Here is a 13,747-nt window from a genome sequence, read left to right on the forward strand (position 1 = left end):
TAAAAGAATCATAGTTTTAGGGGACAATAACCCCTTTACGTACCCTTGATTATTTTTCTGACACTCTTGCAAAACCTCCGAGGCTAAACTTTGATCTAAATGTTCTGTAAGCCAGTCTCTGTGTCGCTTTTACACCAGTGTTTTTCTATTCAGTTCAGGAGAACAGTTCTCTGTTGAGGGATTATGTTCCTGTTCTTTTAGCTACTCTTTTCTTTTTTTCTTTTCAATTTCAGTCGTCCGTTGTCATGGATGAGGTGGAAATCCTATCTGATCAAAAACTTCCAGGTCACTAGTAGCAGCAAATATACTGTCTCCATCCAACATCAACGCATGTTCAACTGCGTAGTCGACCCATTTGTCTTCTCCTTCTTGATACGACCACGTCACGTTACTTTCCGTAACCCTGCAAAGACATTTTCAAAAATCGTATTAATTAATATTTGTAGGCGCCAAAACAGAACTGCTACAGATTGATACTTATCAGTATCGGTGTTGTAATTGTTTCCCCCAAAATTGATGTATTTTTCCTATTCACATTTCTCGTGCGACAAATACTGATGCTACGGCTCCCGAGTGACGGCAAGTGCCTGCTCTTACTCCGGCAGTACTGCGCCACTTTGTTCGGTGATGCAAAATGTTCCGATAGAAAATGAAAGAACGTGAAAAACATCTATTTACACGTGGTTTCACGTGGATGTCGTGATTGTTCCACGTGATTGATTGATTGATTGATTTGGTGTTTTAAGTCCACTTTATGCACAGTAAGGCTAATCGGGACTGGACCTACAGTTTAAAGTGGGATCCGAACCACTTGTGCCTCCACCGGGTATCGAACCCGGGACCCCTTGATTACAAGGCGACGACGCTACCACTGCGCCATCTGGGAGGCCCTGTTCCACGTGTAACATGCACCATATATTATTTTTTGCAACTGTCTTTTGTGGCTGGAAAGGTTATATTAGAAATAAGGGGTGTTTAGGTTCGAATGTGGTCTTACGTTAATTAAGCATAGATGTTCACTTATGTAAAAGAGATAAATGTACCAAAATAATTAAGACACGGGATTATTCATCATGTCGACGGTCCAAGAGTTCGGCCAATGAATAAGGATGCACAGGTTCCTTATACATTGGTCTTCATTTACGAGCCAAGTTCATGCCAAAATTATCATTACAAGAAGAAATCAGAAATCAGAACACTGAAACATGTTATGACATAGTATTTAATGCACTGCAGTCGACATACTTACAACGCTTCGCCACCCGTCTACGCACGCACCATGCGAACAAAACACTATCGTTTACCCATAAGCCTTTGGGTAAAAGCAATTTAGCAGCGGTGACCACTGATGGTCAGCGTTGCACGCAAGCACTAGTCTTTACTCGAGCACCATTTCCTAACAAGTTTAAAAAGTTAAAGTTGAAATTTCAAAGCTAAGAGTCTAGACTTTGTCAAGAGAGGAGAAAATATTTTCCTCTCCGACATGTTAAGGTGCTGAAACGAGAGTCTCGATGCGAACGTTGAACTGTGAATTGTGTTGAACTGTGTCTCTTAAGTCCTTTCTTTCTCCTTTTTCCTCGAGTTTCCTTCGTTCCCGGAAGAACTATCGCTTACTCTATTGGTCGTCGAACTTTTAACTCCTCCCACACATGGTCATGTTTACACTGAAGTGGTGAGAATCGCATACACTGAAGGGCGTGAAGGGCGATAATCGCGTAGCACAAAAACACAATAACACCTTGTTTGAGAGCTGATCCAGAGAACGAAAAGTACCTAGTTCTAATTAATTTTTATTGCTCACAACTCGGACACTTCGTTAAAGTTATGCCCTCTGTGGCTGTCTAAACTTCACTGAGGCGAAGAGATACGAAGAGATATTTTCGGGCAGGGTTGTAGTTCAAGATTCCATATTATTACCCTTGTCACTTCACTGTCACTGAGCCAGACTGGCGGGCGCGCGCTCGTAGGAATTATGTCCATCTGCGAGGCTGTTATGTGAATTATGTCCATCTGCGAGACTGTTATACGTGAGACTATTGTCTTGATTCAAGGCCTGGCCGGCTGCGAACTCGCTTGAGAACAGAAGGTCCTTGTTCAGGACGAGGGTGAGAGTCTTCGTCGGGGGTTTTAAATTTTAAAGTGCCTGAAGTTCCGTGATTAGCTCCATCTCTAAATTTCAACCATCAGGCTGAACTTGAATTTATGGTGACGTGAGCCGAATGTGGACTGGATGGATATGAGAGTTTATTGCGGTATTTTTTATGTAACCACAGCCGGCCCTTCCTTACAAAATGACATTAAATACCTTAGTTTATATTTTAAAACGCATGGTTATGTTATTTGGTTATTAACCTTTATGTACTACGTTCAAAGGAAACCTTTGGAAGAGTAGTAGATAGTATTTGTACCTTTGAGCACAGCTTTGATTTCTTGACCAAACGACCACAAAAAGTTGAAAAACTCACTTTCTCTCCACGTTCCGCGCCTTATTTATTGTGCTGAGGATGTTTCACGGGCGCAGAAAAGCAGTGATGAGTGAAAGATGAGCTCTCATCCTCTCATCCTCTCATCTTCTCATCTTCTCATCTTCTCATCCTCCAAAATGTTTGTAGATCGTGACCTTTGTAAACCTCTCTCTCGAGAACGATGTGCCACACACACACACACACACACACATACATACATACACACATACACACATACACTCATTTTCTCTCCACGTTCCGTGCCTTATTTATTACGCTGGCGATGTTTCAGGGCGCAGAAAAGCAGTGATGAGTGAAAGATGAGCTCTCATCTTCTCATCTTCTTATTCTCTTATTTTTGAAGGACCAAATGTTTGTAGATCGTGACCTTTGTAAACCTCTCTCTCGGGAACGATGTGGCACACACATACACACGCGCGCGCGTGTATCATTTTCTCTTCCTGTTCCGCGCCTCATTTATTGCGCTGACGATGTTTCACGGGCGCAGAAAAGCAGTGATGAGTGAAAGATGAGCTCTCATCCTCTCATCCTCTCATCCTCTCATCTTCTCATCCTCTCATCCTCTCATCTTCTTATTCTCTCCACCTTCAGAACATTGTCGTCAACATTAGAGATGAAGTTGGAGTGCTGGAATCAACGGGAACAAATATTTATATATCGTGACCTTCGTAAACCTCTCTCTTGGGGGAAGGATGTGGCATATACACACGCACGCGCGTGCGCGTATGCCTTTTATTATTTCCGTATTGTAACACAAACAAACAAACAAAATAATAATTGTTGTTTTTAGGAGGCCTGGCCCCTAACCCCGCCAGGGTGCGTGGTGCCCAACCCAAAAAGGTTCTAACGGCTACGGTTATAGATTACCGCACCTCTGTAGAGTTTCACGTGTTTTTTTTTTCCCCCAAACTTCCATGAAACCCTACAGAGGACCTCCGTAATGCATGCAACGTGTACTAACGACTCTAGTGTTATTTGATGTTGTGATATTTTTGGATATAGAGTTTTATTGTGAGATATAGATAAAAATAATTATGTTTATTATAATATTTTCTTGATGAAGATGGAGAATATGTGTGTGTGTTACAAATAAAGTTGCATGCTTATTTTTTTAGTGTGTGTGTATATGTTTTTGATGTTTCGACAGCATCTGAAACGATAAAAAAGAAATTTTATTGTTAATTTTCACGTGTAAAAACAACAACAAATTTTGTGCAAATTCTGATTGTCTCGTGCTATAGTGCAAAAAAAAGATATTGTAACTAATAACTAATGAAATTGATATTTGTAACTGATCTGAACTAGTGAAATTCGTATTGTGCTATTGTAACTGATTGTGCTAGTCCAAAAAATTACTTATTGTGCAAGAAAAGATGTTAAAAAACTTGTTAAAACTGCTCTGTGATCCTCTCGTTCTTCACGTCGTAGGCGAAGGACTTCTCTGCAATCAGGATGACACTGCATAGGGTATCCTCGGGCAAGGCATCGTGGAACTCGCAGACGACCTTGATGTTGGTTCGATCGTTGACCACAACCTTTTTTCTCTTAGATGTGTTGATGACGGTCATGGGTCTCCGTGCTTTGAACTCGCTGGGCGTGTAGTACATGTCCACACTTCCCTCGGTCACGCGTTTGTAAGCCGAAAACGCTTCGTAAAGTTTGAGGTAATCGTTTTTGGTCACGTCGAGGTTGTAATTCTCGCGCGGGAACACTTCATTACGTCCATTCTTCAGATAAACGTTCTTGATCTTGCAGTCGTCGAATTTGCTGGAATCTTTTTCCTGATTCTTGTCCCTCCCGGTCTGAAAGAGCACTACGACAAAATCTGGCATGTCGAACTGTATGTTGTTGAACTGCGTCGTCACGTCGAATTCCATGTGACTTCCCGTCGCCATCTTCTGCACGCACTGGTAACCGTGAAAGTGAATCGGTACCTGCGGACTTTTCAAGATCTCCGCTTTGTACTTGAGGGCGTAGTTCGTTTCGTATTCCACCACCGGCATTCTCAATTCCATGCTCCGGATGACGCACTTGGCTGCTTCGGGTAGAGTGTTGGCTATCGGCGTGGTGCCGTCCGGACCCAAAGTAGCGTATCGCATCAGTGCGTCGTTGTCGTTGGCCGCTCTTCGAAACGTGACCCTCAGTCCTCCCTTCCACATGATCTCCTTGTAATCGGAGAAGAATCCTGGAAGCAGACGCATGGGAAAGAGCACCGTGTGACTTCTCGTCGATATTTTGGTCCCGGCTTCGAATCCCCCGGCCTGGTAGTACGCTGCGTCCGTTTTGGATAATTTCAACGTTCCCACTGCCGTCGACGTGATGCCTGGATAATCTATTCTGTCGATGACGGTGTTGTGTTTCCTCACCTCCACCTGCGAGAACAGGTGAGGCACGAAGTTGTCCACGAGTATCAAGTTTGCTGCTGCGGGAAACGCGTCTCCGCTTTCTTTCTTCACCACGTCGAATTGAAGGTAGAGGTCTGCTCTGTGAGGATGAATGAACCCATCGCCTACGTCCACGTCGTATTCGATCTCCCTGTTCGCTTCGTTCAGATTGGCGAACGTGCGACGGTTGGGAGGGAAAGATTGCAATTCGTAACTTTCGATTTGCTCCATTTTACATGTATGGTTATTTATTATACGTTGATCTCCATGATGGCCGTCGTAGTGGCACCTGCGAAATCCACCACGTCTCCTTTCTCGTTCGTCACCACCAACTCTATGTCGTCTATGCGGTTGCGACATACTGGAAAATAGATCGGCGAAGAGGGCGTGTAGATGATCGGTTCCATGAACTCGGAACTTGGTTTGAAAGTGGCTATGATTCCCGTCTGCTTGTGACTTCCTAATAATCCGTCCGAAGATTTCGTGATCATACCTTCCGCCACGTTGCAGTGTACGTTCAGAGTCTCTATGGCCAAGAATTTAGGAATGTTGGTTGCCACGTGCTTGATGCCAGCTTCGAGTTTGGTGTCGTTCTCGAAACCTAAAAGCTCTCCCATGGTGCCCAGGTCCACGGTCTCCGTCGCGGATAGGATTTCCACTCTGTGCGTGACCGAATTTTGAGAAAGGTATGTGCCTTTGGGTAATTGAGCTTGCAAAGTGGAAAGATTGTATTGTCCTGGCGTGACGACGATGTGTTCGCTTCCGACGCTAATTTTGTTGTTGTGCTGCGTAACATTGGGTATGAGGTACATGCTGTAGAATGCACGCAGAGCCACGGATTTAGGATAGACGATGTCGTCGTGCAGCGTGAGTTTCAAGATTGAAGATTCGCTCGTGAGATGGAACACGCCCATCCTAGTGATGCTGTTTGAGGTTCCACAATGCTTTCTGGAAATCCTCGATCGTAGGGTTATTTATTTTAGAGAGAAACGCGAGCACGGAGAGGCAGAGATGACCGCAGTTCACGTCTCCGAAATTTTGAATGCGTTCGTCGTTGTAGTATATAGAGGTTTTTTTTGTTTTCAGATAATGAATTAAATTTGTAGGTGGAACACCTCCGAAAGAATCGAAAACGAATGCTTTATCATTGTCGTTTTTGTGGTAACATATCCAATGCGTGCCTGGATTTTCTTGACCGTCCAAGTTGACTACTCCGCATTCTCTTTTTTTAACGCTTGAAGGTAACGAGTCGGACATGAAAACTCCTCTGAAGTGTTTGATTTGTAACGGTTCGATCAGAGATTCAATGTCTCGGTTGGTGAGTGCTTCTGTTTCTTTTTTTTAAACTTCCTCATCACGCCCTTTCCTCCTTTTTTCTCCATGGCCAGGTTGTGACGTTTCTGTTCTTCCAATTCCGCCTTGTTCTTCTTCGAGTCGATGACGGTTTTCGCGATGGCGGCACTTCCGCCGGCCAAACTTCCAACGGCCCCCAATGCTGCCAGGATGGCCGGGATGCTGAATATGAAACCTCCGATTTTTTGCTGTTTCCGCGAACGCTGCAATCTTTTCAATTGAGGTGTGCTGAGCAGCAATTTCATTCCGTGTCCTTTCGACAAGCAAGAACGTTTCTTCTCGCGTTGTTTCTTGGTGAGTAACCCATCGAGGGCACCTAGATTTTTAAGATTGGAGTATGGTATCTGGTACACGACACCCTTGGGCTTCATGTTGATGCTCTATGTGTTATTTTTACGGTATGTTATTTATATATATATTCTGAGATTTTTTCTTGTGTAGTTTTTTTACGGTATGTTATTTATATACCCCACCCCAATTTTTGTTTCGTGTTCATGGCGATGGTGGTACCCAGTGCGGCGACCCGTTCACCCAGCGATGCGTCTCTGCTCACGAACCTTTCGAAAGCTGCATGTTCCAATTTTTTGTCTGCTTCGTGACGTGCGTCCAGATCCGTCTGCGTGGTGTTGTAAGCGATGTCGTGATCTTTGCATGCCGCGTCCAACGGATTCACACCCTTGTCTCCTCTCTCCAATCTTTTCTCGAGTTTGGTACCCGGTCCGCAGTACTGGTAGCCAGGTAGATGCATCTCGAAAGGTAACTTGTTGATGATGTCGTTCACGAGTCCCTTTCCTTCGGCCACGTTCCAAAATTTCGGAGGCAGCGTGTTGATGATTTTGATCAGGTAACCTATGCCCTTGTCGTCGTTCACGATGAAGTTGGAAAGTTTCGTGCTGATCATGTCCACGATGCCAACCTTCTCGTTGTAGAAATTACGGTTGCCTGCATTCTCTTCGCCGGCTATCACCAACAATCGGTCCACGAGTTTCCTCACGTCGTCCACCCAAACGAATTCTTTGGGTAACGTGTTGTAGCGTTTGACGCCGCTGCCTGTTTTGACCTGGTTCCAAATCGGTTTGATGAGATTCCTGTACTTCTCGCCGCTGCTCGATTTCACCCTATTCTGCGAGGCGTCGTTGTTCTGGTACAAGGCATCCGTCATGATCAGAATTTCCTTGTAACTTTGGTAATCTTCGTCGGTGTAATCTTTCGGCTGCTTTTTGGCGACGAGTTCCCACAGTCCCACCGTACCCGGATACCTGTTCCAACTATCCTTATCGCCTAAATTGACTTTAATGTCGTTGCCTTCGAAGGTCACCTTCGATTTCCCAATCTTCCACACCACACCGCCGCCTTCGCTGGTTTCCATGCTGGGATACAATCCGAACACTTCATCCTTGTCGAATTTCCCCGTACTCAGGTAGTCTCGTGCCAAAGGTCCCAACTCGATTTTATCCGAAGACGTGCTGCCTATGGCTCGACGTCGTGCCGGTGCATCCTTCAGTTCGAACGGCGTCGAAGGAATGCTCGAAATGGGTGTGTGTACGGCGTAACTTTTAGCTGCGAGCGGTACGAGTTCGTTGATCAAATTTTTATTTTGTTCCGTGACACTTTTAATTTCTTTACCTAGACTGCTGATGGCATCGATCACGGGTTGATCCTGACGTTTCTTCTCTTCGTAGAATCCGCGATTCTCGGATTTCCAACCTTTGAAGCGTTTCGCGAGGTAATCGCGAAGCTTGAGATTTTCGTCTTCGATTTTTCGTTTCGTCATGACGTTATTTATACACGTCGTTTCTCACAACGTTGCAACGTTTAGAAAGTCGTTGATTTTGTTTCTGTATTTTCCGTCGTTGGGTTTCCTCGTCATGTCGATCGTCGCGAATCCGAAATCGTCACCGTTCCAGCAAGTAGAGCAGCAGCGTTCCGAAAATTGATTGTAGTTCATGTCTCCGCCTACGTAGTCATCGTACGCGTGCTTGAGGTTGGTGTGATCTTGACGAAACAAACATATGAAATTAGCGTTGTCGCGTACTAACTGTTTTGGAATTTTGGAAAACGTTTGAGCTAGGTAGAAGCAATCCATTTCTTTGTGACGACCTTGCGTGAAAAAGTTGCGAATTTCATTTTGATTTTCCAGGATGGCGTCGTCGAACACAACGACTTAATTTTCACGACAATCGTCGAGTGGTTTTATTTCCGAGGCGAACGTTGCAATGTCCAGACCATCGTACAGTTTCATCAGTTGCTGGTATTTGGATTGCTCCAAACTTTTCGAGAACACGTACAGGTGCCTGTTCTTCCAATTTAACCAATTCGGTGCGAGGAGAAAATTGTCCACGAGCAGTGTCGTTTTCCCACATCCCGAAGGACCTACGATCAGACAGCGGATGCTGTCGGGAAGCAACTCGCCGTTCTTTTTTTTTCTCGTTTGACTTTCCGGATCCGGTAGACGCTTCACCACGTTCCACGTACTCACAAGATCACTTCGTTCGCGTCGATCCAACTCTTTTCCGGAAGTCCCAGCCATTTGACAAACAGTTTGTCACCTTTCCTACGCAATACTTTCTCGATGAGGTACGTGTCGGGGTGTTTTGTTTTAGAGAGTTCCTCTTCGTAAAATCTTCCTTTCAAAATCTCGCCGCTACTATCTTTTATTATATACGTGTGTCGGTTTCCGGGTAAAACTCGAACCACCGTAAAGAGTTCTGTGCTCCAATTTTTTGTGAATCCCTTCTCGAAGGTGCGTTTGAATTTGCTGATCCTCACCTGGTCTCCAATTTTGTATTTAGCTTTTTTTGTCGTGGGAGTGTACTTTGGACAGTAAACGGTAGAAATTAAACGCTGCTCGTCGGACTTGGTAACGTCGGCTGGCTTCATGCCTATCGTTCTGTGTACCGTATCATTATAGGTGTCGACGAGTTCCGGCAGGATGTCGACCCATTTGTAATTTCCCCGAAGCGTGAATCGTTTCCACATGTGAGTTTTCAAGGTTCGATTAAATCTTTCCACGATGCTGGCTTTGATGTGACTGAAGCTCGAATAATGTCGAATCTTGTGTTTTTGAATAAACTTTTGGAATACGGCGTTGTAAAATTCTTTACCGTTGTCCGTTTGCAGAAACCGTGGTCGTCTGCCGCCGCTTTCGCAAAAAATTGTCTTGAATGCTTCCGTGACGCACGTTCCCGTTTTCGCCTTCAAAGGTAGAGCCCATGCGAATTTCGAAAACGTGTCTATGACGGTGAGAAGGTACTTGTTGCCCTTGTTCAATTTATGCACGTTTTTCAAATTGCCGCTACTCATCTCCACGAGGTCACTTTGCCAGAGGTCGTCGATGCCCTTGGTTACCACAGCCAAACGTTCGTAGTTACGGCGTGCAGGTTTATGCAATTCTTCGACGATGGCTTGCCTAGACATTTTTTTTAGAGATTACGTTTCAAGAGAAGCACAAGCGTGATGGGATTCAAAGAGGGTGGCACTTCGCTCGTGTTTTGAATGATCAGCTTATCGCCGGCACTCACGTCGAAAACGGTGAGATCTTCGTCTTCGTGTATTTCATATATCTTGCGCGTTTCGTTCCAACGTGCCAGAGGAATGTTTCCTGCTTTCTGGACACCACGATTCGATATCAAAGTCATGGTGGGAACGCTAGCTTTTCTGCCATGAGACCAGTACGAAAATTCGTTTATCTGAATCGTGCCATCGAGGAGAAACTTGTAGTACGGATTATAAGGATGTAACATGTACAGTTTGTTACCTTCGACGAACGTGGAGATTCTCTGTTGATTTGGTACGCTGTTGATTTCGATGGCTTGCAGAGAATGCAGTTTAGCGAATTTAGTGTCGACGCCGAGCAGATTACTGTGAACGTGTCCGAGTTTATTTTCGATGGGCAGCAAATGCTCGACTATGGTATCCGTTACGGTAGACAACGACGGTTTGATTTTCACTTCCACGTTCAACTGCTTGTAGTTTTCGTTGAGTTCTTGCAACTTGGCACCGAAAGAGGCCAGCGTCGATTCCTGCGTGGATTCCAGCACTCCGACTTGATCTCTGATGTTGACGACGATGTTCTGAAGGTTCTCGACTTGATTCAATTTCGAGCTCTTCTCGGTAAGATCGTTCACGATGCTTCGCATCTCTGTAAACTGCGTGTGAAGGTCGGCTACGCTCTGCGAAGTGGGCAGCGTCGACACCAGCGAACTGATTTCGTCTCGAATCTGTTCCACGTTCGCCGTCTCCGTTTCCAGTCGTTTCAGCATACGTGATATGTTCCTTTTCAAAGCGTGCAATTCTTTGGAGGTGGGAAGATTGGCCATTTTACTCTCGAGATCGCTCAATGAACTTTTGATGTCGCTCGAATCGGATAGTGCCGTCACCGCCGTTTTCAATTTTTCCAAATCTTCGCTTGAAGGCACGCTCGTTCGTAACGATTCCAAGTCACCCTGTATGTTGTCCAGTACGTGATGAAAATGAGTAAGATTGGATTCGACGTTCAAATTTTCCAAATATTGGATCTTCTGCTGAACCGTGCTTAACGTGTCCTGAATACTCGTCAACACACTTGCTTCAGCGTGAATATTTTTAATTTCTTCGTTGATCAACTCCAGAGACGCCTGAAGCGTAGCGATGGTGGTTTGAATGTGTTCGAAATCTTGATAAGCCTCCAGTTGAATTTTTATGTTCGCGACGCTTTTACCGATGACCTGCAGTTCGTCCGACGATGGTAGGTTCGTCATTGTATCTTCCAAAGTCTGCAACTTGGATTTGATTTCTTCCAACGTGCCGGTGAATTCTTCTTGTAATTTAGAAACAACAACCTGCAAGCGTTCTACATCAATATCATTCACGACGGTTTGAAGTTCAGAGAAATTCTTTTCTATTGCGGAAGTTCGTTCTTCGATTTCGAGTTTCAATTTTTCCAAATCTTCATTTTTCGATTGAAATTGCTGTAATTTGGCCAAATCATTTTGAAGCGAATCCATGCTCAACTGTATATTTTGAATGCTGTCGTAAGAAGGTACGTCGACATAATTTTTTATCAGCGTCTTCAGTTCGGAATCGATTTTCAGAATGGGGTCGAGACATTGCGTTTGGAGCGTAGCGATTTCCGACTCTAAACTTTTGTTTAAGGTTTCCTGCAAAGCAATCAAATCGGTCCTCAACTTCTTAACTCGAATGTCCAACATGAGAATCTCTTCTGCGTGGTCTACACGCTTGGTGTTGCCGAAAATGTCGTTAGGCATTTTTGGTTAACGGTTATTTATAATAGAATAGACGATTCGTAATTCTACAAAAAGAGGAATGAGTTTGTCGTAATCTCCGAGGAGTTCCACGTACAGGTAATCTCCTGCAGACACATCGTACGTAATGTTAGAAAGCATCTTGTCGTGCTTGATTCGAAAAATGTTCTTGCCGGTAGAAATTTTGATTTCGCCTGCGTTTTCCGGATTCACGGTGATTTGAAGTTTCCCGTCGATCGGAATCTCGTAGAAATATAAATTGTTATTGAAGACGTAAAACATCTTGCCCACATCGTCATTTAGTTTCATCCAAATGCTGTTGAGATGAACAATCAGTAAACCATTGAGTTTAGATAATACGGAAGGTAAGAGGTTATTGAAATTTGGCGGTGCAGTCTCCATGTTGATCTGTTTGCGGAAGCCAAAAAGATTCATTGTCCTTGTTAGTTATTTAAGAATACGGTCAAAGTTTTTTTTGTAATAACAGGCAAAGTTTTTTTTTGTTTGCTTGCGTCACAATACAGGCACGCGCGCGCACGTGTGTGTGCGACACATTGTCCCCCGAAAAAGATTTACAAAGGTCACGATATATAAACATTTGGTCCCACAGTTGGAAACTTACGATAAGTTGCATTCAAAAGTTTTAAAATATCATATAGTGGAATTTTTGTAGAGTGGGTAGGCAACTTTTATTTGTAGGTTAGCTTAACCTGTGAAAGATCATATAGTGGAATTTTCTTCGGATGGGTTGGCAAAACCCAAGCCTCAAAAAAAAAAACATCCAATAAAATTGCCAAATATAAAAAGGAGGCAATAGACCCCCCTCATAAAAGGCTACAGTAAACCCACAGTGTTGCCAACACTAGGCCCCCAACAGTATTGCCAGACATAAAAAAATACATAGGCCCCTCAGGTCCTTTGATGAAAATTTACAGTGAAAAAACCCAGTAGGTTAACAACACTGTCAAAAAAATCTACGGTAGTGTTGCCAGATGTAAACAGAGGGCAATAAACCCCCCCTCATAAAAGGCTACAGTAAACCCACAGTGTCGCCAACTCTGTGCCCCTCAAAATATACATCATAAAAGGCTACGACGACAGCTTTTTTTTTTGTAAAAGGTTATGGCAAAAATACCAGTAGGTTGGCAACCTTGCTTTATGCACTGTAAAGCAAGCCTCAAGCAAGATTGCCAGCTCCTTGCTTGAGGCTAGGTTAGACAAAAAAAACCTTGGTGATTTTTTCGAGTAAGATGTTGGTAACACTGCGAGAAAATAAGGCTTATGCCTTACAAGAGCAAACCATCAAGGCGAGCCCCACCGAGCTTTACTTTCGGGTGTAGTGTTGGCAACACTGCGAGAAAAAGGTTGCCAGCTCCTTGTTTTAGGTTAGGTTAGACCAAAAACTTTGGTGATTTTTTCGGGTAAGAGTTGGCAACACTGCGCCTTACGAGAGAAATCCATTAAGGCGATCGAGCGCCACATGATGATTCGAGCGCCAAATGATGGCTTAGAACCGGGCCACTAGGTCTACTTGGAAGTTAGGTTGAAATGTTATTAAGTTCACGTTTTGCGGCCTGTCACATAAAAATATCGTTTTTGAACTTTTCAAAACTCACAGAACTATTTAAATCTTTGGATTATTAGGAAAAAATGAAAACTGGGAATTTTGATCCAGGTTCTATACTTTACATTCAATTCTACGAGTTATGCTGTTTTGAATATTCAGCTAGAATCCTAATGATCAACTTAAAGAGTTTTATTGTTTTTGTGTAATTTATAATTTACAATAAACAATTCCAGGAGGATGTCGACAGACCATTTGAATCCCCTTCCCGACGCCCATGCCAGTTGCTTACCTGAATGAAGATTGCAACCAGTTAGTGCTTCCGTCACCTATAGGGGGGACATAGCCAACATCGTACAACATGACGAACGTGTTGTCGCCTACCAAGGCTGATGTGGTTCCTTCCCATATGTCGTCAATGCCATCATTTTGACGCATGAAGAAGTTGGATGTAGCCTGAAAACGAGACAGGTTGATATCATATCATTCTTATAATAATTTACTCTGTGCCAGTGTTTGGAAGTAACATCCCCCCCCAAAGTTCTTTAATAAAGGCAGCATTTAGATGTTACTCTAATGTACTAAATTATGTACAGGGTGTTTCAGCTGATTTGCCCTGATTTCAATCTTTATTTTAAAAAGTACTACAACAGATACAAACTTACACAAGGTATCATTGGGAAGAGGAAGGTTAAAATATATTTTTGTATGTTTTCA

General features: G+C 43.7%; 1 protein-coding gene across 1 annotated transcript in view; it reads right to left on the minus strand.

Moving 5' to 3' along the window:
- Positions 1–243: 243 nt before the first annotated feature.
- LOC145994172 (uncharacterized) overlaps positions 244–13,747 on the minus strand; it is a 30,466-nt gene continuing 16,962 nt past the window's right edge. Inside the window, exons 5-6 of the mRNA XM_083130269.1 lie at positions 13,323–13,486; positions 244–403 (exon numbers count right to left, since the gene is read on the minus strand). Of these exons, the coding sequence (XP_082986395.1) occupies positions 244–403; positions 13,323–13,486 (324 nt within the window). The remainder of the gene's footprint in view (positions 404–13,322; positions 13,487–13,747) is intronic.

The sequence above is a fragment of the Lepisma saccharinum genome, chromosome 10, assembly GCF_977018435.1.
Source record: "Lepisma saccharinum chromosome 10, izLepSacc3.1, whole genome shotgun sequence".
Taxonomy (NCBI): domain Eukaryota; kingdom Metazoa; phylum Arthropoda; class Insecta; order Zygentoma; family Lepismatidae; genus Lepisma; species Lepisma saccharinum.